Source organism: Anser brachyrhynchus (genome assembly GCF_964034855.1).
Source record: "Anser brachyrhynchus genome assembly, chromosome: 7".
In the NCBI taxonomy this organism is placed as follows: Eukaryota; Metazoa; Chordata; class Aves; order Anseriformes; family Anatidae; genus Anser; species Anser brachyrhynchus.
In genome coordinates, this window is record NC_137701.1 from 4,785,124 (window position 1) to 4,811,571 (window position 26,448).

At 46.6% G+C, this 26,448-nt stretch overlaps 1 protein-coding gene across 2 annotated transcripts in view; it reads left to right on the forward strand.

Moving 5' to 3' along the window:
* Nucleotides 1-26,448, forward strand: part of TMEFF2 (transmembrane protein with EGF like and two follistatin like domains 2) — a 329,406-nt gene that overhangs the window by 192,931 nt on the left and 110,027 nt on the right. The window contains exons 1-4 of one of the 2 annotated variants that reach the window (XM_080598843.1): nt 15,893-16,290; nt 17,469-17,578; nt 23,097-23,226; nt 25,569-25,595. In XM_080598843.1, coding sequence (XP_080454969.1) covers nt 16,113-16,290; nt 17,469-17,578; nt 23,097-23,226; nt 25,569-25,595 — 445 coding nt within the window. In that variant the 5' untranslated portion in view covers nt 15,893-16,112. Of the gene's footprint in view, nt 1-15,892; nt 16,291-17,468; nt 17,579-23,096; nt 23,227-25,568; nt 25,596-26,448 lie in introns of those variants that run through there. The other variant, XM_080598844.1, reaches the window with a different exon arrangement.

Sequence of the window (26,448 nt, forward strand, 5' to 3'; positions counted from 1 at the left end):
AAGCAGGAAAATTGTAATGCCTTCCAAAACATGACAGCTGCTTGCAGAAGTGGCCTTCCAACTTCAGGGAAAAGCAGTATCTGCCCAGCGATCTCCTGCAAATGAAGCTGTCTCACAAAGCCAAGAGATGCCTCTAGTGAGCACCCTCTGACCAAGGGGAAGGTATCTAGCTAACAGCTGTTTTCCAGCTGACTCAGAGAAAACAGCTGCTACCAAAACAGCCACGCAGCACTCAGCATAGCCACAGCCAGGTTTTTGTTGTTTTTTTTTTTTTTTTAAGTGCCTTCTAGGTATAAAGCCAGAACTTAGCAACACAGCATCTGTAATTTGCAAGCTTAAGTTTGCATGTGATGAAATGGAGCCAGCCAAAAAAAAAAAAAAATTTAAAAAGTCACACTCTGTTTGTACAGTAGATACAAAGACGTGAGCTTATGTTCCAAGATGGGGGAGAAGCAGAATGCCACTTCTTGGTTTTGTGTGGCTGTGTATACAACAGCTGCTGTATCCGCATAACTTTGTGAAAGATGTGGCTACCTTTCAGAAAGCAACTTGCACCAGATGTCCTCAAGGAATGAGCAATTCAGAGGTGTAATTGGAACCAAACTTTGTGAGCAGATGAAGTGAAGACCGACTTAGTGGTCCATCTCGAGTTGGCAGATGCATCTTGTTTTGCTACCCTGAGTTTTTGTGGTGGTTTGGGCTTCAGTAGTTTGGCAGAGCAATAGACCGTGCCACTCAGGTGTGACACCGGGAGCGTTCTGCTCTTTTAAGATCTACTTAGCTATCTGCAAGCTGTGTAGTCTGCTGAGCTGCTTAGATACAAATAATCACAGGGAGCTATAACACAAGTATGTCTTTTAAGCTGAAGACGAGTCTTCCAGCAGTATGGGAGAGTCTTTGTTACTTTCATTTTCTTCTGTGCAACAGCAAGGTGATCTACGCATGGACATAAAGGGATCTGTGGGGAGCCACTTAGTTTCTGTTGGGTTGTCCACTGTATACGAAATGGCTACTTCTTTCATTTCACCTGGATGAAATAAATAGAAGTTTCCTTCCTTAAGCATTTGACATTTCAGATCTTGTGGTTTTCTCTCTTTTTTTTTTTCTCCTCTAAAAAGGGAGATGGTTTGGGAATAACAAAAGGTGAAGAGAAAATGAAAGAGATTATCCTAAGTGGAGCAGAACTTCACCAATTAATAAAAGTTGAGCTTGAGAAATATTAATAAAATGGGAGGGGAAAAAAAAAAGCACAAAACTGTACATGATACATTTAAGATATATATGTGAACTGTGTGTGTTCCTGAGAAGTTACCCCTGTTCTGCTATTGCATCCCATCCCTGCAAACGTAGTATGTAAAAAGTGAGTATAGCTATAAAGGGACATCAGGATTTAGGAAGATCTGAGCTTTTCTGTAAGTAATGACCTTTCTCCAGCTGCTGGGGATTAGTGGATTAGATGCCATGCCCTCTGTCTATGGCTGTTAGTAGAATCATAGAATCACAGAATATCCCGAGTTGGAAGGGACCCATACGGATCATCAAGTCCAACTCCTGGCACCGCACAGGTCTGCCCAAAAGTTTAGACCATGTGGCTAAGGGCACAGTCCAATCGCTTCTTAAATTCAGACAGGCTTGGTGCAGTGACTACTTCACTGGGGAGTCTGTTCCAGTGTGCGACCGCCCTCTCGGTGAAGAACCTCTTCCTGATGTCCAGCCTAAACTTCCCCTGCCTTGGCTTAACACTGTTCCCGCGGGTCCTATCACTGGTGATTATGGAGAATAGGTCACCTGCCTCTCCGCTCCCCCTCACGAGGAAGCTGTAGACTGTGATGAGGTCCCCCCTCAGCCTCCTCTTCTCCAGGCTGAACAGGCCCAGTGACCTCAGCCGCTCCTCATACGTTATCCCCTCTAGGCCCTTCACCATCTTCATCGTCCTCCTCTGGACACTCTCCAACAGTTTTACACCCTCTTTGTACTGTGGTGCCCAGAACTGCACACAGTACTCAAGGTGAGGCTGCACCAGCGCAGAGTAGAGCGGGGCAATCACTTCCCTCGACCGACTAGCGATGCCGTGCTTGATGCACCCCAGGGTGCGGGTGGCCCTCCTGGCTGCCAGGGCGCACTGCTGGCTCATATTCAGTGTGCTACCAACCACAACCCCCAGATCCCTCTCTGCGGGGCTGCTCTCCAGCGTCTCGTCGCCCAGTCTGTACGTATAGCCAGGGTTGCCCCGTACCAGGTGCAGGACCCGGTGCTTGCTCTTGTTAAACTTCATGTGGTTGGTGATCACCCAGCTCTCCAATCTGTCCAGATCTCTCTGCAAGGCCTTTCCACCCTCAGTCAAGTCCACAACTCCTCCAAGTTTGGTGTCGTCAGCAAATATGCTCAAAAATTTGCTTCTAGTCCTACATCCAAATCGTTTATAAAAACATTGAAGAGGACTGGCCCTAAAATGGAGGTGAGAGGTATAGAGTAGGTGGAGGTGGAGGTATAGAGTAGGTGATAGCCACATATATATTTTTCCTACTTGTGATGCTTTTGTCTGTAGACCTGTTCACATTTTTTAAGTTTGGGCAGTTGACATTATAACGACCAAGTCTCAAGTGAAGACTGTGCTTATCCCATGGGAATTAACAGTGGATCTGAATCAAACTGTAGGCAAAGAGCAGAGGTTCTTTGAAATACAGGCTGCCCCTGGAAATGTATCAGCTGGCCTGGGATGCCACCAGCTATTTCATCTTTGTATTTGAGGCATTCCCTTTCTGGTCCCATGCTATGCAAGTACATTATAAGCCATTTCTGTATGCAGGCCAACACTGCCATTCTCATTTTATAGGTGAGGATTTGTACAATGATTCTAAGATGACCCAGAAGGTGAGATGAAGAACTACTCTCTCTCCAAGCCTTAGGTCAGTGTCCTAAACTTTAGGTTAGGGGCATCATGCAGAATGCATGGTGTATGCAGTAGGTGGTGATGATTCAGCAAAGCAAATCTCTTCCATGACTTCCTGATGCTTTGGGCTACTCATGAGGAACAGGGGAGCTGGCGTGGCTGTAGCACGTTATGCCTTCACCATTCTTTCACTGGTGATTGAATCTAGTTCAGAGCAGTCTTGTAGTATACCTCAGACTCAGAACATGCTGAATGTCTTGGATTTTGAGGATCTTCTGCATGTAAGAACCTCCCAGAGCATCAGGACTAGATTTGCATCTAATGGTCAAAGTTTCACATGGATTTTCATGTGTGGCTGAGATCATTTGAGGTCTTCCTCTTGAGGTTCTTTGGTGTCTATGAAAAATGAGCTTTTCTAGGGTCTCTGTCCTTTTCCTATTCATCTGCTTCAATGAAAGTTGAAGGGATTTGATTACATTCAAGAAATCTGTTGTTCTCTAGTTTGGTTAAAGCAGGCAATGAAATACATAAAGGATGAGGGAGGAAAGAGTTGCGTGCTCATAATCAGTGTGACCATGGAAGCCCTGTTTCCACTGGAAACAAGGCTGAGAACTGACCTCCTCGATGTATCATGAAGTCATGTTTGACACCTGTGCTGTGGGCAGCGGGGATGCAGGAGTAGTTTGTTACCTGTGCTGAAAATGAGCAGTAACTGAAAGTGATTAACGTTTCTACAAACAAAGCACGTGTAGGAACTTCATACTGAGCGTTTGCTTGAAATCCTTGAAGCTTTTTCCCCAGAAGTTTTCGGAGGGTGTTTTTATGAAATTTTTTATCTCAGATGGGCACATACATTGAAAGAGTCCAAGACTGCATGTGTGCGGCAACACAGTTAAATAATTTCTCATAACAAGGTAGTTTTCTTGTGGTTATTCCTCCAGTTACATATAAACCAATGGTCATTTCATTAAGAGCTTGCAGCATGCTTGCTCTGAACTAATGGAAGTACCAGCTCGAGTGGCTTAGCTTTTCTAGCAATAGCTGGATGATCTCATTATCATTCTATGAGCCAAGCAACTGCTGCTGGTTTGAACTGCTCAAATTGATGGGACAATGATTGTGATAGTTTTGAGTGCTCCTGTGATTACTTCCTCGGGATATTACCTGGGAAGACTCTCTTAACATCAAACACCAGTTACTATTTTGTCCACTGTTGCATGATAAATAACAAGAAAGAAAAGTCTGTAATCTTGCTAATCTACTCTTTGCCAAGCTGCACATTTTATAAATAGGGCAGGGGGAAGTCAAACCACTCCTTCCCATTTCTCAGCAAAGATCAAATGACAGAGGCTGAAGTGATTTCCTCTGTTTTCCTATGGCTTCATTACTTTTTATAAAATGCAGCCTAGCCTGTTAAGAGAAATGATAAATTATTAAACCTAAATTACAATTCTCTAAATCAATAAGCAATATATATTTTGGTTGCAGTATTTTTCTCTCTTTCTTCACTTACTTAGTAATTAACAAAATTCTGTAATGTGCTATGGGTCTCCTAGGTATTAGAAGCAGAGTGTGCGTGTGGTAATTGCAACTGAAAACCCCAAGCTAGCTATTTGCTTAATGCTGATGTATCTTCATGCTTTGTCACTATCTACAGCAGTGCTCTAATTTTGCTTTCATTTTGTACGTTTTCCAGAAATCTTACTTCTTAGCTGCTTGATGGTCTTTAACAAACGTTATTGCTTACAAGACACAAGAGCGTCTGCCTTGTGGTTGCTGTCCCTGGCGGGTGGGGGTTGCTTAGATAAGCAGTGCCTTCAGCTCTCTCACACCTCCATGGCCACATGCGCCCTGAAGTCCTGCTGGTTGGGCTGGGAGCCTCGTGCCACTCTTGCTGCAGAGGTACCTGGATGGATCCTCCCTGTTGTTATTGCAAAGCAATGCACTGTTATTGCAATGCGAGCTGTTCGCACTGGTTAGCCTTAAAGAAAAAAAAAAAAAGAGGAAAAAAAGTGTGGTAATCAAATAGTATTTACTTGAAATAAATATCATTGCCCCTCAAAATGGCAGCTTTTTTACTCTTTTTTTTTACTCTGCTTGAGGAGTGGGGGATCCCTCTCGCTACAAGAAGGTCTGCTGTACAGCATCTAGTGCAAGGGACACCTGGCCCTGCCTGGAGTCAGTGTCCACTACTGCAAGGCCACAGGAAAAACACAGTGCTCCATGTGGACTCACGAGCTCCTGGGGATCTGCGTTAGGGGACCACATTTAACGAGCGGCATAAGAACCGTACTGCTGCTCAAACTCCTGACAGCCTTGAGTCTGTGATTATTTTGCTTCATTTGCTGAAACCATTGGCGCTAACCTCTGCTCTGAAGACACATGACACTAAAGAATTTTGTGTGTGATGTTCACATCCAATCCAGATTGTTTTAGCTTTCTGTTTGGATAGAGCTTAGGAGGTGCTAATCACCTTTCCATCTCCCAAACACAGTTTGTGCCAGCATGTGGCATTAACAGGCGCCTTATATTGGATTGTGCACAGTTGGGGAGCGTTATGCCTCAGCATCAAAGAACATTTCAGGCAGTAAGCTATTAAGGCAACCATCATTTAAATTAAAAAAGATGCTTTGGGGTTAAGTGTGGGTAATAGACACCATTCTCAAAACAAGGGCTGAAACTTTCTGGTACCGCGCTGCAACTGAGGCACAGTCCATGTGTTCGCACAATGAGCTGCTCCTCCTGATTGCATTTCCCTCGCATAACATCGGTGTCGGCTGTAGCTGGGGTGTGCTGATGCGGAGAGGGTCATAAGACTGAACGGGGCAGGCACTGAGCGATGCCTGGTGGTCCAAACCTCTGATCCCTCAGCATTGCTCTCACCATCTTTTGCAAGTAGGCTTGTGTGCAGAATTTCTGCCCTCTGGTTGCTTGGAAAGTACTTCTTAATTTTTTTTTCCTTGTGGTCCCATATCTGTTTAGAGCTAGACTCAGGAAGTACCAAGATAAATGAAAGGGTTTTGCTTGACTGTTAAGTAGGCTTTTCTAAATCTCCTATGCTGTGCAGTTTGCATTAGTTTTAGATTAAGTTTATTTTTTAGATTATCCACACCGGTTCAACAATCCTTTCTAAAACCCAAACGGTGTAATAAATAATAGTTGAGGAAATTGGGAACTGGACTCCACATGGAAGAATCTTCTTTTCAAGACACACCAGATGTTCAGAATGGCAGCCTGAATCAGGGCACAGATCCATAAAAGTAGAAGCATGATAAGTGCAACTCTGAGTTTCCTTTTTATCAAATTTCTGTTCAGAAACTCTTGTTATCCCTCACCACAACCAGAACAATTCTGTAGGGAAAGCTGTAAGTTCATTAGATAGCCCATATTTGCAGAAGAACCACCTTGTCTTCGACACTTCAAGGTGAGCTTTTCTTTAATGGTTTCTAGCGCTCTAATAAAAAGAAATGGGCACTGGATTCTCCAAAGTTCATAAGGAGATAATAGTACGTAAATCAAGGAGTGACTATATTAGTCATGAAAGCTGATGAGAGAAATCCCGGCTAACTGAAATAACGAGTGGAATCAGAATGTCATCTGACTTTCTACCAATGATACCACCAGTCCCTACCTCCTTGTATACGAGGAGTTTTGGAAAAAAAATAGAAATTATGATCTTATGGAAGCTTTTTTACACGACTCCCAGAGCTTACGGTATACCCATTGATAGGCTGCAGTTCAGAGCTGCAATTTACACTGGTGTAGTTTAAGTTCAACAGTTCTCTCTTAAACCTTAGAGCAGAGTTCTGTGCAAGGTTTGGTGGTTGGTTTTTTTTTAGTAGGCTGAAAGTAGAGAAGTGTCTACATACGAAACAGGCTGGAAACCTGACTTACCTGGCTAAACTAACCCAGCCGTTTTCCTGAAATTCCCTTTGCAGTCTGTGGTGGGAGTGGAGGGGATGGGGGGGGAGCAACAGGAAAGAGACATCCATGTGAGCAAGACCCGAAATTAGGAACTATTGTGCCTCTGGAGGACACAAATTCTCTTTGCAGTGGCCACAGAAGGAAACCAGGTCACTAAGGGGATTCCTGACATTGGGCAGTTTCAGGATGTGCCTTGTGTCTTCACCCTTGTTTTGCTTGTGGCTGTGAATGACAATAATTATTTTACTATGTTATTCTACTACCTTATATAATACTATAATATTATATGCACTCCCACTTTTGTTGAGGGCAGGAGGGGAATATTTCAAGCCTGCATTTCTCCCTTTTATTATGGTGGGAAGCAGCAGCTTTACACCTTCTCTTCTGTAGCTGCCTTTATCAGGCCAGATTGAGAGGAACAGGTATCATTAGTCTAATAATGAGTGTGTGAGCTTTTAGCAATTGCATTTTCTCCCTACTTTGCTCCCAGAAAGTGCCAGGTACCTATAGGGAAATAGATTATGAAAGTAAGTTACGTTTTCTCACTAGCCTAATGAGTACAGATACATACAGAGAAAGAGTTCCCTTGGCTAATTATTTAGTCAGCAATCACTCCAGTTGTCCCTGCCATGAAACCAAGAAACAGAAGGAGTATAATAAATATAGACCGGGGTCACTGACCAGGAAAATATATCCCAGTGGGGTGGCGTGGGCCTCAGGACATGCTATGTGGAAAAACAGCATTTAGAGCATCAAAAGAAACAAATTTAATCAAAGAATTGAATAAATTGTCAAGCAGAACTTCTAGTTCATACACTACATGGCCAGCTGTCTGAATAAAGTTATGTTGTACAAATCCTCTCCCTTCCTTTAGACACAATTATATAGCTGGAAGAATTTGATTGCTTTTGCTGTTATCTATCTTTGCTCAATTCACAAAATTTGGGCTTGGGATATAAATCACTGCCCAGATTTAGAATGAGATCTCCTCTCCCTCTCCTCTCAAAAATGGCAATTAAATATTATCTACTTCACTCACACAGTACTAAAAATTAATTTCAAACCTCCATAGCATTGCTAACTGTGAGCTTCCCTCGTGGACCCCCTCACTTTAGGGGCATTAGTTCATATGCTTGAGAAAACCAACTCTGAAGAGAGACAGCTCCTCTGTTTAGTTAAGAAAATGTAACTTACTGCATTACTGTGCTGGGGCTGCCAGCACCTCTCTCACAGAGAAACAGGGGTACTGCAAAAGTATTCTCTCAGCTATAACAAGTCTGCTTGAGCAGCTCTTAAATCTCACTTAAAGAAATACAGGGAAATTTCAAGCATGCTTTACTGAAAGGAGATTGCATTTTTTGCCTTGAATAATTAAAAATAACTAAGCTAAGAGCTTTGATATTTTTGAGTAGGTCTGGATAGAAGATGCCCTTTTTCATGCAGTCTCTATCCTCTCACCTTCCCAAAATACAGTTTGAGTGTTTTTTTAACTAACTGTCAGGCAGCAAAGGCAGCTGTTAGGCGGTAGCCAAGAAGTTGTCTCAGTCCTATAAAAGCCATAGGCCTCATATCTTGAGAGCCATCTACTGGCACCTTATCTGTTATCCACATATTATACATCCACAAAACCCTTCTCAGTTACAGAGCTGACATGCAGCAGATTTTACGTCTTCCTGCTGTGATATAACTAAGAATTATTGGAAGCAGTCTAACCTTGTAAATCATCTGTGTGGGGTCTGGGAGGCCTTCCACCACCAGACACCTCCACGTCCTGTCCACAGCCTCGCAGTGAGAGCATGGCTTACGCAGGGTACGGGACCGCAGCGAACTTTTCCACTCGCTCGCTGCCATTATCTGCTTTGCATCCGTTTTCTGCCCTTTAGGTGAGGCAAAAGGAGCCTGTTAGAGCAAAAACCCAGCCTACAAATTGAGGTTATTGTGAATCTGTTTTGAATGGCTGCACAGCAGTACGTCAGAGTAAGTCTCTTGTGTGATCAGGTCCTCATAGAGGAACTTAAACCCAAGAGCTTGGCATCCCATACCACCACACCCTGCTGGCAGACGGGGATCGTGCCCGCAGCCACGTAAAATGACTGTCTAGCATGAATAGGACTGTGCTGTAACTGCTGTGTATTTCTCCTGCGCAGCGATTAATAGGAATAGTAGCAACCTTGCTCCAAACTTGTAGCACATTTTATGAAATAAAGAAAAAAGCAGGGGACCGTGGGATAGCATGATGCATGGTGTGCCTCCGAACCTCACGGGAGAGGTGCTGGGAGTGGAGCAGGATCAGCAAAGGAACGGATCTTCAGCAGAGAGGGATGAGTAAATCCGTGGCTGTCACAAGCACAAAGGTGCCAAAGGCACTTTAATTTCCATGTGTTGGGCAATCAGTACCCAGGATACTTTCTGTTTATGCACATCGCAGACCTATAAAAAATCACTCTGTGCTGGTATTTAGGGCCATACGCTGCCTTTTATCCCTCTTTCTTTAAATGGAAGCTATTAAACTTTCAATTTAAGGCAGCAAGGGTCTCTTTATTATTACAGAGCTTTACTTGATGTACTTTACAAGTCATTTTTAAAAAAAAAAGTTACTATTTATATGTATCATTTAGCATCAGTGGTTTAGGTAGTGAAGCACCTTCATTTGCATTTTTCACTGTTTTGAGTTGGTATGCCTTCAAATCACTTCTAAATAATAGTTACTTTTGCCTGACTGATCATAAAAAATGTTTCTATCACACACAAGCAATGACATTTTGAATAAAAAATTAATTACATGATAAGGAGAGAAATGTTTCCTGGTTTCAACAATGCTTCTCTGTATTGCTGTTTTGTTTTAGTTTAAGGTAGTTAAATATATGCATGATAGCTTCCCATATCAGGTTGGAGATTAGCGTGGCTTGATGAAATATTATACCTGGCTAAATATTGGTGCTATATGTTAATGGGAAAACAATATTGGTTTTCCTTAGAACATCATCTAGTAGGTGGTGGTCTGCTGCTTACAGCGTTGGTATTGACCAAGAATCCCTTGCAGGTCCTTGGACAGAAAATGCTAAATGGTCATTTTGTCAGAACTATAGCTCTTCCAGGCCTTTTTCTTCTCAGATATGGAATCTGGCTTTATGAAACCTAAACGGTGGATTTTTAAGCACGTGTATATACATATAAAAATTTCCTATGGATTTCTGATCCTGGTGAGAATCCTTCTTAGGCAAATCCTTCAAGAGTCTTTCCATGGCTAAAACTAGAGATTTTTCTCTTATACTTAATTCTCATAAATGCCAAATTCCCAAGACCAATCAGGAATACTCCTGTGACCCTTCATCCTCTGACCTGATAGAGGCCAGGTGAAGGTTGCCCATAAGCTTTCCACAGCTTTTCACTGCAAAGGAACGAGCTACCATGCTGGCTTGGTCACTTTGGCACGATACCATATTGTTGTAAATGAACTGAAGTCCACGTTTATCCATCTCTTGATGCTTGCCTGGGGCATACAAGTGTCCTTTTTCCCGAAAGCCTCGTGTGTGACAGATAATGTCCTTGTGAGCACGTCCACAGCATGTGCTCAGTTATAGAGGCAGGGACACTCATGCGGGCAGTGCACACAAACGGTCATTGTTTGTTGGCACTTCTCCTGTGTAGGGACATTGATGCTAGATCTCCGTCCATATGTGAAAGGAAAGCACGGACAGGCTGTTATCTGTGAGAATGATTTAGCAATACATCGGGAGACATGGAGCAGGGCTTACAGATACGGTCTCACACAAGGCACTGAATACGAAATGATTGTTTACTGCTTCATAATGCATGAAATAGGAGTATCAAATGACGTTAGCAGGTGCCTGATTTAAGAAAGTATCTTCTCACACAGTACAAGAAGCTCTTGGCCACAGGTCCTCCTGGCTGCCATATGGTTGCGTGGTTCATGGGAAATTCATGGGAAGACAATCCATCAGGAGCTGTTAACCACACAAATACTAACTATTTCTTGTCCTTGAGAAGTCCCAGCCTCCAGCTGCCTGTGAGATTATGGGGAAACCACGCCTGTGGTCTTGCTCTGATCTACTCTTAGCAACATGTCAGAGGATCCATATGAGGTGTTTCAGCACAGCGTGTAGTGTCTTCTGTGGGCCTTCAGCAATGACAGCTATCTCACAGTAAAGAGCACTTCTCCCTTGCTGTACCTGATCTGTTAAACTGCTGAGCGGTCCTATCTGCCCATCCTCTAGCATCTATTGAAAGGAAGCAGAAATAGTTCATGCGTCTTCCATGGCTGGGCTCTCTTGCCTCTACAGATAGATACAGTTCAGGTGTTTCTGCTGACAGTATTGCCAAGAGTGGATAAGACAGACTACCTGGGATTTGCTCAGTTAAACTACTAAGTTGCCTTGGTGGTCTGCAGGAATTATGCCTGGGTAAGAAAAGGATACAATACAGTTGATTGAAGTGAGCTGAACTAAACTTCTGCAAGATTCATCTTCACAGAAGGTGAGGCTACAAGTTGACTGAGAAATGCCATTTGAAAATGTTGTACATCTCCAGGTTGGTTTTCTTCTTCATTTAAACAGTTTGATTACACACTAGGGGAATAAATAAATAAATAAATAAATAAACCTCTACACTTCCAGTGAGATAAGATAACTGGAAAGACCAATTGTCTGTCTTGACTCTCTGAAGAGCTGTCAAGTCACTTAATCCATTGTTGTGCGGTCTGTCTGGGGAGAAGGAGGTGATGCCTGCTGCTGGTAACAAGATGCCTAGTGCTACAAAGGTGCTTGTAGGAGTGCTAGAAAGGTGCATGTAGGAACAAGTCTCTTCATAAATCAAAAAATAAGAGATTTAAGTTGGCTAACCCTGGTAGTCAACCAGAGTTATGAATTTCTTCTTCTCCCTTGAAGATGTTTTGTTGCTCTTCAGGAATAAACACTGCTGAATAACCATGACTTTATATAAATAATACACTCCCTCCTACAAGCTGCATGAAATGTTAAAACTCCAGAATGGACTATAAACAGATGCATAAATCTTTAGCATCCATGCATTTCAATCCATCTATTTAAAACTGAAGGTAAAAGGATCACAGCATATATTCACATTTTCCATGCCCTTTGTGCAATTTTTTCTGACATCAATTTCATGTGTGGAGCAGCACGAAACAGTGTTCCAGTATATATTGCAATACTTTGTTCTGTTTCTTGGTATGTGCCAGAACATTCAGTTAAAAGTAAAGCATAACACAAGACAGCTTTTTTGGCATAACAGGTCACCAAAGCAGTGGAATGTTTCAGTCAAAAATCAAAGTGTGAGACGCATTGCTGAAAGGCAAACCATCTTTCAAGGAAAGCTGAGACCTTTCTTCATCTTTATACATGAGGATTCTTGCTCTGAAGCGGTTAATTACAATGAAAAATACAGCACACTTTTCTCAAAGCTGGCCATGAATTGTTCTTGGATTACACACTAGTTCAAGTGAAGAGTAAGAGCCATGTTTTTCTCAACAGTAGGGAGAAAAAGAGTCTTGACTGTATGTAGATGAATGTAATCTACTTGTTGTTTATAGACCCAAAGGATCGCTCAGAGCTTTAAAAGTTCATGTGATATCTAGGAATGGTACACTTTGCATTGAGATATGTGATTTAGCTGGAAGTTGTATAAAATCTGTAAAATAACGTAGGCAAAGACTACTGCCTGTGCGTTTGAGTGAGCCCACATGCACTTTTCCTGCACACATGAAAAACAGATGAACATAAAATCTGCTAGAGACTCACAGACTTCTGACAGAAACATGTGTAGGCTAAGTCTGCCAACTTTTGGTCAAACCAAGCCTGAAAATACACAGGCCTTAAGAGAGTGTTGTTCTTCCATGAAGGGGAAGAGTTCCAGCTTCATACACAGCAAGTTCATCCAGGTTGTGTCTCCTGTACTGGTCTTCTGCTGGAGCAGGTGGCATCTGTCATGTACCTTTCCTTCAGGGTTGGTTCCTCTAACTGGGAACTGCACTCCCAAGCTATTTCTGGTGGGATTTTTGCATATTAGAATCAAACCCGCTCATTTGATGCGAGGAACTGCCACTGAAAACAGGTGACCCCCTTTGTACTCTTCTTGTTAGTGTTGGCTAGGACCTTATTTGCTCAATTCTCTTTCTTGTAGACTTAATAGATTTTTTTCACCATTTCTAGGAACTAACACTAGTGGTGGTATCTTGCAATAGTTCACTCACGCAGTGTAGCTCTTATACTCTCAAGAATTGTGCAGGGTTTTGTTGTCGTTGTTTTTTGTTTGTTTGTTTTTTTTTTCAAAATTCTGTACATACGTGTTTCATGAACATAAGGTAATACGGTATAGGTAGTGAAGAGGCTAACTCAAGTGTCCCTTAGTAGGATTTGTTCTTAGCAGCTGTGGAACCTAGGTCCCGTACTCTTGGTGCTGACCTGAGGAAAATGTTGTTGATGAACATTAGCTGTATTGTAAAAAGAAGCCTTTTTTTTATCAGCATTCTTGACCAAGGTCATTATCCTAGGGCCTTTAGAGACCTCAGACACAGGCCATACAGTGTTTTTAAGAGAAGGATTCATGAACTCAGCTTTATAGTCTTGGGTAGACAGAGCAGAAAAAGAACAGGTCTCATGTACCCGTAGCTTATATTGCCAAGGAGGTTTTGCTACACTCTTCTGTACCAGTTGGCTTCTCCCAAGTTCTGGGAAACTTGTGGGAGACTGCAGGCTTCCAAGAGCAGCACAGCCAAGATGTAGTGCAAGTGTGAATAACTGAGGTTGCGTAATTCGTCAGCAGTACATCGTCTCCCAGCCAAGCGCAGCAACAGAAGGCATTACTCACAGACGTGGCGACGTGGGACGGGGACCAGGTGCAGCCTGGTCGCAGGCCTCAGCCATTGACCAGTCGTAGCTGGAGGGGTGCGGTACAAGCCAGGGCAGACCCTGCCCTCACCCACAGATCCTTAGAGCACGTGAAACATCTCAACCTGCTTATTTTCTGGGAGCTGATGTCCTCCAAACACATGTAGATGATCACGTGCATTGGATAAAACTATATCCTTATCAGCTGCCTATTTTATGTAGTAAAGGCAACTAAAAGCTGCCCAGATAGTGGGCTTCATACACAGGATGTAGTTTTCCCTTATTACATACTCGTTATCTTGCACTGGAGCCAAGCACATAACTAAAAGGAACTGTACCAATGGCTGTTGCTCTTTGGTACCTGGCTTTGACACAGGGAGCTGGGGTACCATGGACTCAGTATGTCTTTCAGAGGATGCTGGTTGCGATTTGTACATCATGCGAGCGTAAAGCTGCCTGCTTGGCAGTGTGCTCGTTGCGTGGCTTACGAGTACTAGTTCTGTGTAGCAGTGAGGTGGGGTGGGAGCGCCAGGGAGTACGAGATGGCAGGTGTCAGCTAACCACAGTGCTGAAGTGCAGCCGGGAATAGCGTGTTGGCAAGTGACTGCATGGGCAGCACGGGATCAGTAGGGCAAAAGAATTCCTGATTTGGAGCTAGGAACTGTATGAAAAAATGGTTGTATCTCAGTCTCTACAATTCAGAAGAAATTGCTAGAGAGGGTAACGGAGAAACGAGGCTCGTGGGTCTATCTATCCCTTTTGGAACACTGGCAGATATATTTTTTTCATAAAAATATTTTTATGAGTAAGGCTTACATATCAACAGGGAAAACCTTTTTAACGAAAATACCAGTGTTAGTCACAGCAGAACCCCTTTAACTGTGCCTTAACCAGACTGCCCTTCGGGCGGTTTCAGGTTCGTAGTTCAGGCATGGTGTTGTGACAATTACAGGACCTCTGGTGGAGCTTCCATATTCCAAAGTCAGAAAACAAGCATAAAAATAGAGGGGCTCCTTTGTCTCAGCAGACAGTGCCTGTTGTCTGAGAGGCTGAAAATAAAACAGGGTAAATCTAAGTCAGAACTGTGCGCAGGAGAGTCAGTCACTGCCGTGTTATACGGCACTCTGGGGAGAGGACGGGCCATAGCTGGGCTTCTGCTGCTGTATTTAATGACACTCTATGAATGCCAGATACTCGTGTGTTATCGTCTCGGTTGTGAGTTATAGCGACAGGAGAGACGGATCAGAAAGGGCCTGGCTGTGAGGCTGGTCTAATAGTTTGCTTCCCTGCACCGTCCGGTCAGATGGGCCTGCAAATAAGGAGCCTGCCAGTGCCTGTGCGATCAGTGCCTAGGAAGTGAAGGGGCTGGAGATGGAAGAAGGGAGGAGGTGGAGGAAATGGGAAAAAGAGAATGAGAAGGGAAACCGTGGGCTGTGGTAACTGCGAATGGGAAAATGGAACCGGTGGAGTGGGACGAGGAAACGAGGAGCGGGTGGAGGCAGCAGAAGGCAGGAGCAAGCAGGACATTGTCCTGGCGAGGCAGCGGGGCTGTCGTGCCCGGCCAGCCAGCGCCTTGGGTTTGGGCACCTCAGCGACCACCCGAGTAGAGTGTCGGTGAGCAACGCCAACTCAATGTGAGAGAGAACAAGCAAGTTAAACGCAAAGAGGAGGAGGTGAGAGGGGAAATAGAAGATGATTGTAAAGGGAATAATGACACGGCAAAAAAAAAAAAAAGTGAATCGAAGTGCTGAAGGAGGACACAATCGCTCTCCCAGGCGGCAGGCGCTCCGCGAGCCCCCAGCAGCTGACGGGCGAGGCTCGGTTCGGCCGCTAGCAGGCAGTAACAACCGGCGCTCGCTGCCCGCCGGGTGCTCCCGGGGCTGGCTGCCAGCCCGCAGCGGGACGAGCGGGGCCCGAGCCCCGCGTGGGGTGCGGCGGCTGCCCCCGCCACGCCCGGTGCCGGGGGGCGGGGGGCGGGGGGAGCCCCCCGGGGGCGCTGCCGCGGGGCTCCGCCGCCCCGCCCTCCGCCCGCCGCCCGGCCAATGGGGGCGCGGCGGCGGCCGCACGTGACGCGGCGGGCCGGGCCGCGCTGCTTCCCCCGCGCAGAGGGATGCGGGCGGCAGAGCGGGGCAGGCGGCGGCGGCGGCGGCTGCGCGGCGGCCCCGACGGCCCCCACGGCCGCCCCGACGGTCGCCCCAGCGGTCGCCCGGCGCCCCGCTCCCCGCCGCCCGGCCCCTATGGCAGCCGCTCCCCGCCCCGCGCCGCCCCGCCGGGCTCCGCCGCGCGCCCCGGCGTCGGTCGCCGCTCGCTGAGCGACTTGCCGTCGCCGCCGCCGTCGTCGCCGCTGTCGCTGGCCGGGGGGGCGGGATGCCCGGCGGCCCCGGGGGCCCCGCGCTGCCGCCGCCGCCGGAGAGTTGAGTGTGGAAGTCATGGTGCCCGGGGAGCCCCCCGCGCCCCGGCAGTGCGGCGGCTGGGCGCTGTGCGACTGCTGCTGCTGGCTGCTGCTGCCCGCCCTGCTGCTGCTCCTGCTCGCCCGCCCCGACAAGCTGGCGGCCTTCCCTACCTCCCTCAGCGACTGCCAGACGCCCACCGGCTGGAACTGCTCCGGTACGCGCCGGCACCCGGCCCGCACCCCGGCTCGGGAGGCGGCTCGGGCGGGCGGCACGGCCGGCCCGGGGGGGAGCCCCCTTCCCATCCCTTCCCATCCCTTCCCATCCCTTCCCATCCCTTCCCATCCCTTCCCATCCCTTCCCATCCCTTCCCATCCCTTCCCATCCCTTCCCATCCCTTCCCATCCCTTCCCATCCCTTCCCATCCCTTCCCATCCCTTCCCATCCCTTCCCATCCCTTCCCATCCCTTCCCATCCCTTCCCATCCCTTCCCATCCCTTCCCATCCCTTCCCATCCCTTCCCATCCCTTCCCATCCCTTCCCATCCCTTCCCATCCCTTCCCATCCCCACGAAGCAGCTCTGACCCCCGCGTTGAGTTCGTACGCGGGGGTCTGCAGGAGCGGGGTGCGCATTGCCCCCGGGGCGTCCACTGCGCTCTCCTGGCTGGAAGCATGGAGCGATGCGGCTCAAGGAGAGGGGGAAGAAAACTAAAAATGATGGGTTTAAATGTTAATGAGCTCGGAACGTGATCTAGCTGCTCTGCTTAATCCTCTGCCGCGCGCAGTTGGCATGGGAAGTCGGCTAGCGAGATCTGAAATTCATGCTTGGGATCTGGGTCTCTGGGCAGATCTGTCGGGTTTTGCTGGGGGAATTGAAGGCAGGGAGCTGGGGTCGCTCGGCGGCTTGCAGGCAGCCCGGCGCTCCTCCCGTTAACTTGGGGAGAGCGGTCTTCCTTGGGGTCGGGCAGAGCATCGCGGAAGGCACGCAGCCTGCTCGTCTTCGTTACGGGGGGCTTTGTTGCACCACGGGCTGGAGAAATTCCAGTTTGGTCTTCTGGCCAACAGATCTGCGATTGTGTGGGGTTAAGTTGATGACATTCCTGACCCGGAGCAGTGAAATAGCGTAATTACTGGGTGACTTTTGAGGAAATTGAGTCGTGAAATAGAGAGGGGGAAAAAGTGCGTGAGGCTGTGGGGAATAAGGATTAATAGAAGGACTGAGGGAGAGATGAGAGGAAAAAGTGGAAAACTGAGGACAGGGAAGGACAAAAGAAAATCTGGACTGTATCGTTTCATCAACAAGGTTATTGTGCTCTGTGCATTAAAACACAATCATCCTGTATTGTTCCTCTTGCCAGACCAAAGCTGACATCTTTTTTTCCTTTTACATTCGAGGTTACGATGACAGAGAAAACGATCTCTTTCTCTGCGACACCAATACCTGTAAATTTGATGGGGAGTGTTTAAGGATTGGAGACAGTGTGACTTGTGTCTGTCAGTTCAAGGTAAGAAGATTGATATTTCCTTCTGTAATTCATTAATGAGAATACAAAGCAAGGATCCCTCTTTATAACCCGTCACTTGGCAATTTATTTCTCTACGTGCAGAGAAGTTAGAGGGAAAACCTGGCAGCATGTATAAAAGCTGGCAGGAGAACCAACTGGTGTCAAGAAGACATAAGTTTCTCTGGGAAAATGCAGATGCTACGGCTTTAAATGTCCCCTCGGGTCTGCAGTTTCAGGTTGTGCATTTCTGATTTTGTTTCTCTGCCCTTTTAACAAGGATTTAGAGTCCTTTCTAAATTCATTTCTGATACAGATCGTGGCTTATTGTATTCAGAGTTCTGATCTAGTTAAAGAAATGGATCTGTAATGTGCTTATGCAATATTTTCAGGAAGGGCTGCATAGTGACAATGCTTCTGACTGTTTATCTGCCCAGCTGATCAGATTAAAGAGAAATCCCTCTGTTCCAAAATCATGAACTTCCTTTAGGTTTTATACAGCCGTAGCGGGTTATTGCTGAGCAGTGGGGTTTTTCCTTCTCCTCCTGTGCCGTCTCTCTCCCTCTTGCAGCTACATCTAAACCTCAGGCATCCTCAAAGTCAGACAATTTCATTATGAAGGATTCCATTTAATATGTTCTAGCCAACTTGCAAAACAGCTGTGCTTTCCATAATGACCTGAATAAAAACTGAGCAAACTAAAGGAGTTTTAAGCATGTACCAGCACGTGTTGCATATACGTTTATGCCTCTGTGGTTTCTCGCATTTTAATGCAGATCTGTGAAGTTGTGGAACTTGCAATGCTGATGTGAGTGTTTACAGTAGAGCAGGCCAAATAGTGCACAGTTCAAGATTGTGCACGTCTGTAATGATTAATTTATTATTGAGCTTTGATTGGCTATTCGCTTTGAAGCGTGATAAGTATCGTTTATATTTCTAGAGCCAAATTTCACTTTGGGTAAAAATTCCAAACGAAGGAACATTAAACAAATGTTCCTTCGTTTAAAACAAAGAAGGAACTTTTCTGCAAGAAGAACAAGACAGTTTGCTGAAGTGCCTGCGTTTCCTTGCGTGGGGAGAGAATTCATACTGACCGTGTATTTCTGGTGTTCCATTTTTAGCTTGCGTGCGATCAAAAATCCTTGTTAGGATGCTGTTTTGAGCAGAGCAGCAAGGAGCGTTTGCCTTGGCTCAGCATGTGCAGTGATTTAAGGGTTGCTCTGTTTTCTCTTTCGAAGAAAAGGCTGTGATGCAATGCAGCAGCGGTGCCTTGCTCCACTGCTGGGGCAGATGTTGCCCCATTGGTGCTGGGACCTTTGGGGACCCCCAGAGGTGCTCGGGTCCCATCATCGGTGCCCCATTTGGCATTAAGCAGTGGACTCGTAGTCTGCAGGGAGTGCAGCCAGGCGTTGGGGGTGGTGGGAGATGTGATTTTGCGAGGCAGGATACGAGTCCCTGGTGGCTTGGGGCTGACTGCAGCCCCCTGTGGTGACACGGGGCTGGCTGCAACCTTGGAGGGAAAAGCACCCGCCCAGGGGGCTGCCTCGCTTTAACATCAGCTGACAAAGTGACGAGCCAGAGCCACACGCTGCCGGAGTAGAAAATCAGTTTCTAATGCGGTGTCTGAGGCTGGCCAAGTAAGGCAGAGCCAGCCAGGTAATTTATGTCACGAGAAAGGGGGTCCTCCTTCAGAATTCAGGTGTCCCGTTTCAGTGACAGCTCTCTGGGGTGATAGTGAGCAAATCAATAGCAGGCTCCTCATCATTCTAATTACTTTTTATGTTTTCTCCTGAATTTGCCAGGGGCTTTCGCTGCAGCTTGAGAGAATAGACAAGGACTGAAAGCTAATTTTGCCTCCGTGTTGTTTGAAAGGCCTGGGCTGGCCAGCCCCAGGGTCTTGAGGTCCTGGGGGAGGCAGAACTGGGGCTGCTGCAGCCTTGGTTTGTGTGGGGTTGTGTGTGTTTTTTTTTCCCATGAACCAGGATTGCAGATGTACATCATGTCTATCCATGTGGGGTTAAAAAATTAATAATTGTTGTTGAGGGGGTAAACCCCATCAGGCTGCTCTGGAAGATCTGAGTTGTACTCTTCTCGCTGAAGAGCAAGCGGGCACGCGCTGAGACAGGGCTGTGCGTTCCTTGGCTCTCCTGTCTTTCTCTTTCACAAAATGACGGGCCATTCACGGACTCCTCGTGACAAGAGCCACGCGTTGTGTCAGAGGACGTTGTGTCCCGCTTAGCCCCACCTGAAGCCCCGGGGGCTGGCTCCAGCGGTGGGGCTGAGCGAGGTGGCAGCCACCACCCTTGCTCACCACACAGCAAGCTCAGCGGGGCCACCAGGAGGTGCAGAGCCACAGCTGGGGACACCGCTCCCTCTACACTCAAGTCCTCCCAAAGCCATCGTCTGGCAGCTTGGGATCCCTTCCCTCTCAGATGTTACAAATGAATCCAAAAATATACGAGGGCGTTTCCATCAGCATTGCATCTCTTGACCAAGACTGCAAGTGTTCACTGCTCTGTGTGTGAGGAGCCCTGTTCCCACGCAAGTTGAATCCCTCCTGTGCTTCTGCATTTCTGGAGCTGGAGCCTCGCCTGGCCAGCTTGCAGCTTGGTATTACGTTTCTGGAATATATTGTCGTGCTACTTGGTTCCAAACAAAGCTGGCATTTTGGGAGTGGAGTTTGAGAGCAGGAAGAGGTCAAGCTTCTGACAGTGTTACCTGGAGAAGGAGTTACACAAGTTCATCGTTCTCTTTAGAGAGCAAACCTTCATGGTTTCAGTGCACAGCACCGACCCAGCACTTCCAGAGCTGGTTTGTCTCCGACTGATTGTGAGTGCTCAAGGCTGCTCATGCTGAGAAAGGCCACCTCCAGCTGATAGTTGGTTGAGTTTGGATACATTTATATACAGGTGTATTTTAAAAACCCAAGTGCATAAGAGAGGACATGACAGTATGGCACCATGCTGCTGGGTTTCTGGGAGTTTTGACGTGGATTTCATTGTGTGCTTGATCAGGCCTTACTTTAGGGATGGAGAATCGTACTCATGTCTGGGGCTTGGTCTACGGAGTCCTAAACCAGTGGCACAAATGTGTTGCTAGACTGAGGAAACCATGATAGTCAAGGTCTGATATCCTCCAGTGCTAGAAAGAAGGCCACGAGTTACTTGACTTCTAACACCAAGACCTTCTCATCAGCAGTCGTTTTCTCTCCTGGGTGACTTCCACCATGGCTTCATCATGGCTTTCTGAGCCCCCAGCCCAAACCAAGGCAGGATCCATCTGGAGGCTCTTGCTTCTCACATTCCCTGCAGCTCCTTAGTTTGGCCTTTTCCATCCAAACAGCAGTTGTGCAAAGGTGGTGGTGGGATGAACAGGCAGCAGATGAAGAAATGCCTCTGGGACCAGCACAGCTTGAGAAAGAAAAGGATGCATCACTAGTGCTCATCGTGGAGTACCTCCACCTCTGCTGTCCAAATCCAAGTTCGAGCGTGTCATCAGCTGCACGAGAGATGGGGAAAACCTCTGCGAGGAGAATTAATCCTTTCAGGAGCCCTGGTGTCTCTCAAATGTGTCTTAGCATCTATGAGCTTTGGAAGAAGTTCCAGCCCAGCTAACAGCAGCTCTGTTGCCAATTTGTGTGGCTCAAGATTTCACTCTTGACGTTTTATATTGTTAACATAGGGCTGCTTGGCCTTTCAGATTTGAAGCTGAGTCAGTGTAAAAGATCATCTCTGGCTCTGGGCGAAACCAGCAGTTTCCACCGTGTTTCTTGGGAACGGGGTCCAGCATTGTTTCTACACGTCAGAGGGCTTTTTGAGATGCTTTGGGCCGAGTTCTGCACAGATTGCTCTGACAAGAAGTCCCACGGGTGTCAAGCAGAGAGGATGTGTAAAACAAGCATGATTTGAATCTTCATGCTTTAAAAAATTTGCATGATTGTGTTAATTATCCTGGTTAAGTATTCCAGATCACCCTCCAGCGTTTGTTGTAGAGCTTTTGGATGAAGTCGGTGTTTTCTGCTTGCAGCGTTGTTCAGCTTTGGAGCATAGTCATGAAAATAATCTCTGCGTGGAGCAGCCCTTCGTCAGGAGAGGAAGAAAAGGATTTTCCCTGTTGTTGCTGCTGGTTTTCTGTCCTGCTCTGAAGGAAGAGGACACTGGAGGTGGGACGCAGCTCTGGAAGATTTAAGAAAATACAGCGTGTGAGGAAAATGTCATTTGATTTGGCCCAATCAAAATGTCACTCTGATCAACTATGAATAATTTCTTGGCAGCCGCTCCGCATGGAGGCCTGCAATTAATGCAGTCTGTGCAATTGTTTGTGTTAGTTGTTTCTGTAGTCATTCACGTTGAAGCCTGTTTGATGCTTACATGCCTGGGATTTCGGTTCTGCGCTTTAGGTTGCGCGTTAGGAACACACCTTTGCCACTTTGTGGCACGAGATAGCTGAAATAGGCAGTGTGATTTCTTTTTAATTTTTACTTGGATTTAAGCAGAGGTGAGCATTTGTAAATAATAATTGCGATCATTCCATTTGTTATAATTAAACAATGAGGCATACCAGGAGTACAGTAATCATGAGATAATCATATCCCCAGTATAATTACCATGTACAGGGTACATCCAAGTATTGCTAAGCCTCGGAGTGTGATTATCTTAAGATAACGGCACCCGGTAGGTTGCCCAATTTTCTATATAAAATGGAATTATTTTTATTAAAACGAACAGGCGAGGGCGAAACCATCCTTCAGCGGTGGGGGGGGGAAGGGGGTGGTTTGGCGAGCTGGGCAGGAGTTTGGGCTGAGGCAGGGGCACGGCTCCATGCCGAGCTGCGGCACCTCTGCCCCTGCCCGCCGGGCGCAGCGGGGAGCGCCCGGCCGTGGCGCAGCAGCAGCATCCCGGCCGCTGCGTGCCTGCCGAGAGAGGGCTGCCGAGCTCAGCACCGATTGTCCCCTCGCCCCGTTCCTCCAGCTCTAATTGCAGCGGGGTGCTGGAGCAGGGGGGTGAGGGCAGGTGGACGCTTCCCTGGGCACCCAGGAGCATCTCTGTTGTGACTAGGGTGTGCGGATGGGGAGGAGGAGGGGAAAGGAGAGCCTGCTCCTTGCAATTTGCCTGTTGCCATCCAGTGGAGAGGCAAGAGGAGCCGCTGCTGCTGCGGAGAGGAGCCGCTTGCCTTGCCCGATGCTCCCTGTCCGGGAGTGCCCCCTCCTCCTCCTCACAGGGGACACCTCAGTGAGTGGTTGCTGAATATTGCCTCGCTCGGGCGATCTCTTCCCTCACCCGCACAAGGCTGTTTGCTGCTCCTCTCCCTTTCTTCTTTACCACATCCCCCCTCCCTCTCTTCAAGCCCCTGTAAATGTGAAGCAGGGAGGCAGTGCCTCCCTCCTTGTTGTTTTCCCGAGGGGTTAGTACTGGAAAGGGCAGGGGGGGCACACAAATCGGGGCTGCCCCATCCATCCATCCATCCATCCATCCATCCCACCTGCATGGCTAACGCTGCCGCTCCTGGCCTTTCTCCCCAGTGCAACAATGACTACGTGCCCGTCTGCGGCTCCAACGGCGACACCTACCAGAACGAGTGCTACCTGAAGCAGGCTGCCTGCAAGCAGCAGAGCGAAATCCTCCTCGTGTCCGAAGGATCATGCGCGACCGGTACGTACCATGTGCTCCAGGCTGCGTGCCCCTGGATAAAACTGCCTGCGGAGGGCAGGAGCTGTTTGAATCCCTCCTTTGAGTTTGTCGTGGGTTAATTCTTGGCAGTCCTGAGTGTGAGAAGATGCTGCTGACATCCTTTCCTTTTAAACAGCTAGCCTCACATAGGTTGATAGGGTGCAGCATAGAAGTTTTTTCATGCCTTTTTTAAAGTGTGTATCCTGTGCTGCTGGTCACGCAGCCCAGCCTGCAGTTAGGGGCCATGATGACAGGTCACTGACAGCAGATTAAGCAAGCAGATGTTTGATAAATGGGCATCTGGATTACAGCAACCTACTCTGTAATCTGGAGAGGGTAGGCCTGGAGCATCACTGCCTGTAATGCAGTTCCTTAGTTTTTTTTCTTGTGTGTGTAGGGCCTGCTTCCCAGCTGGTAGTTCAGCAGACCTCCACTGACTGTAATGGGCCAAGCCAGTTTATACCAGCCCAAAAAACCCTTAATGAACAGCTCTGCGCAATAAATTGTTTTTCTGGATTTGTTGGAAGAACTCATTGAAGAACATGTGTGAAAACTGACTGGTATTTGAGACGCCTTCACTTAACTCTGAGCATCATGAGCTGTTCGTGTCTCTACTTTTGTGAAGCAGCTAGAAAAGCGAATGAGCCACATCAGTCAGGAAAACCGAGTTGCGTAGGCACAGGGGTTCTTGATGTTTTTCCTTTGTGCTCAGTGTCTGTTGGAGCTGGACAGTGAACTTAACTTGAAAAGAATAGGAGGAGTAAGGCTTTGTTCTTGAGAGAGCACTTTAAACTTAAAGCAGATTTTTTTTTCTCAGGTGAGGATAGAGGTGTCAATAAAAAAGTGCATCAGGCAGACTTTGTGCAGTGCTGTGATTTTTTGTGTTTCATACATACAAGAGGAAAAAAAATCCAGGAAAAGAAATTTCTCTGAAGCTGATACCTGACAATTTTCAAGAAAAAAACACATGCAGATTTTTTTTTGTCTATAAATTGATATTAAGTAGAGCTCAGGCTGACAAAGCCTGTTGTGGCATAGGATTTCTTTGACTCGGTAAATTCTCTCAGCACAGCAACTGGTCTTTTTTTGTTCAGACTTCATGATTAAGGGGTTGATTTGAGTGCATTATTTCATCTTTTCCCAACCTTGCTTGCTACTGGCAGTGGAACAGGGCAGAGTGATGCACAGGCCCCCAGCAGAGACCTGGGCTGGCAGAGGTCTGGGCATCAAAGGGTAGGGCAGGAGGAGAAACGTGGGATTCTTCTCTAAAGAGCCAGTCGTTTTCTGTTCTATTTTCCACCCCTCTTTTGTCTCTCTTCCATGGAGTCTTGCTGTGCAATTCTATCATTCTGTGCCTTTTTTGCGACAGGTTTATTTAAATAAAGGTTTTCAATTTTTTAACTTTGAGTAATGATGGCATGTGCAAGCCAGTTCAGATCCACCAGATCCTACTGTCAGTAAATTAGATCTAACAGTTCATAGGGTAATTGAATCCCCAAGCAGCCTTTCCAAACTCTATTACTCTTGATGCTGATAAATGGATAAACCCGCTGCTAAGGGAGGTGAGGGGTGACAGCCTCCCTCCCTTCCCTCCGGGAGAAATTCCTCGTATGGATTTTCTAGCCCTACTCATGCGTGCATTCCTGTACTTTGTCTTGGTTAGAAAGTATCATAATGAAGTTCAGGGCTTGGAGATTTTGCGACGTTGCACTTTCAGAATTTGTGAATCTGGTCATTCCATCCAGCAAAACGTTGAGCAGAAGAAAACAAAAACGCTTGGTTTTGAACCTCGGCCACAACCTTAAGAAAAATGGCATTTTGATCATTTATCTACGGACTTTGAATAAGGATTTAAATGGTTTATTCAAACTAGTGATCTGATGAGATGTCACTGTTCTGTGCAGACAATGCCATGAATTTCCAATTGGTCTGGCCTCAAACAGATGGGTTTAAAAGCCCTGTTTGATGCTGAGGGTTTAGTAGTGGCCACGTGAAACGACTTTGCACAACTGTTGGGAACAAAGCTCCTGGAGCTGCTTTATCAGTCTCAGTACAACAAAATGAGGCAGCGGCTTCTGAGAACATCACAGCACTCCAGGGCTTACGTTATTTTAGTCTTATATAGAGACTTTAAAGTAAGAGAGTTCAGACATGAGAAAGACGGCTTGAATGAACTACGTTCAGATTACATCTCTATAATTTACCCAGGGATGACATCAAACATGAGATACGCTGTAATACATTTGACTGAACAATCTTGCCTTACATGCTTACAGGACATACGGTAGCACATGAATATAAATTTCATTCTGTTCTTTTCTCAGATGCTGGCTCAGGATCTGGGGATGGAGGTAAGAGCCATCTTTTAATAACACTGCTTATGTGTACACATGTTGTCTTTTGCAATTTCAGCTTCTGAGGGGGATATGCTTTGCAGTTTTGTTGTTACACTACATATTGTCTTTTGTTGGACTTTTTTTCTGAAAAAGTGACATTTTGCATTTTTGTCAAGCTGGAACCTAGTTAATGACATGCCGTTTTCTAGGGAAATTCAGAAAGCTGTGTTCCTTCTAATAGGACTTGGAATTATTCATACGTTGTGCTAGGAGCTCTATCTCCATCTACTGTTACTGTTGCACTCGTTTGTTTTATGCTTAGAGTAATATTTCCTTTTGTTTTTAAAACATGAGCCAAACCTTCGGCTTCTTCTCACTGGAGGATTCAAGCCAAATATTTTGTGGTACTGGAGAGCGTTTTTTTAAAGATATGAAAAATGTCACAAGAGAAGAATTATGTGTTTCTTCTAAGAACAGCAGCAGCAAAAACAAACAGGGAAATAGTCCAAACCCTTTGCTGCATACGGGGGATGCTGTAAAACAGTAGCAAACTTGCATTTAAGTTGAGGGTTGGCTTTGTGGTTTTATTTATTTTATTTTTTTTATCGTTTTGTTCATTTAACACTGATTCTGGGATGTGCGACCGGTTCTTGGAAGTGTAAGTAGTGGTTCAGGGTAGTGCCTCACCTCAGGGCAGGGAACGTGGCTTCTGGGAGATGCTTGTATTGTGGGGCTGGTGGGTCAGGCTTCCCAGGAGGCTAGGAGACCAGGGCTAGTTTGGGTGGCTGCAGAGGGCTGCCCTGAAGAGTTACCTTCATTTCTGCCCAGGCACTGCAGGAGACCCATGGCAGGTGAGGGGCAAGGTCAG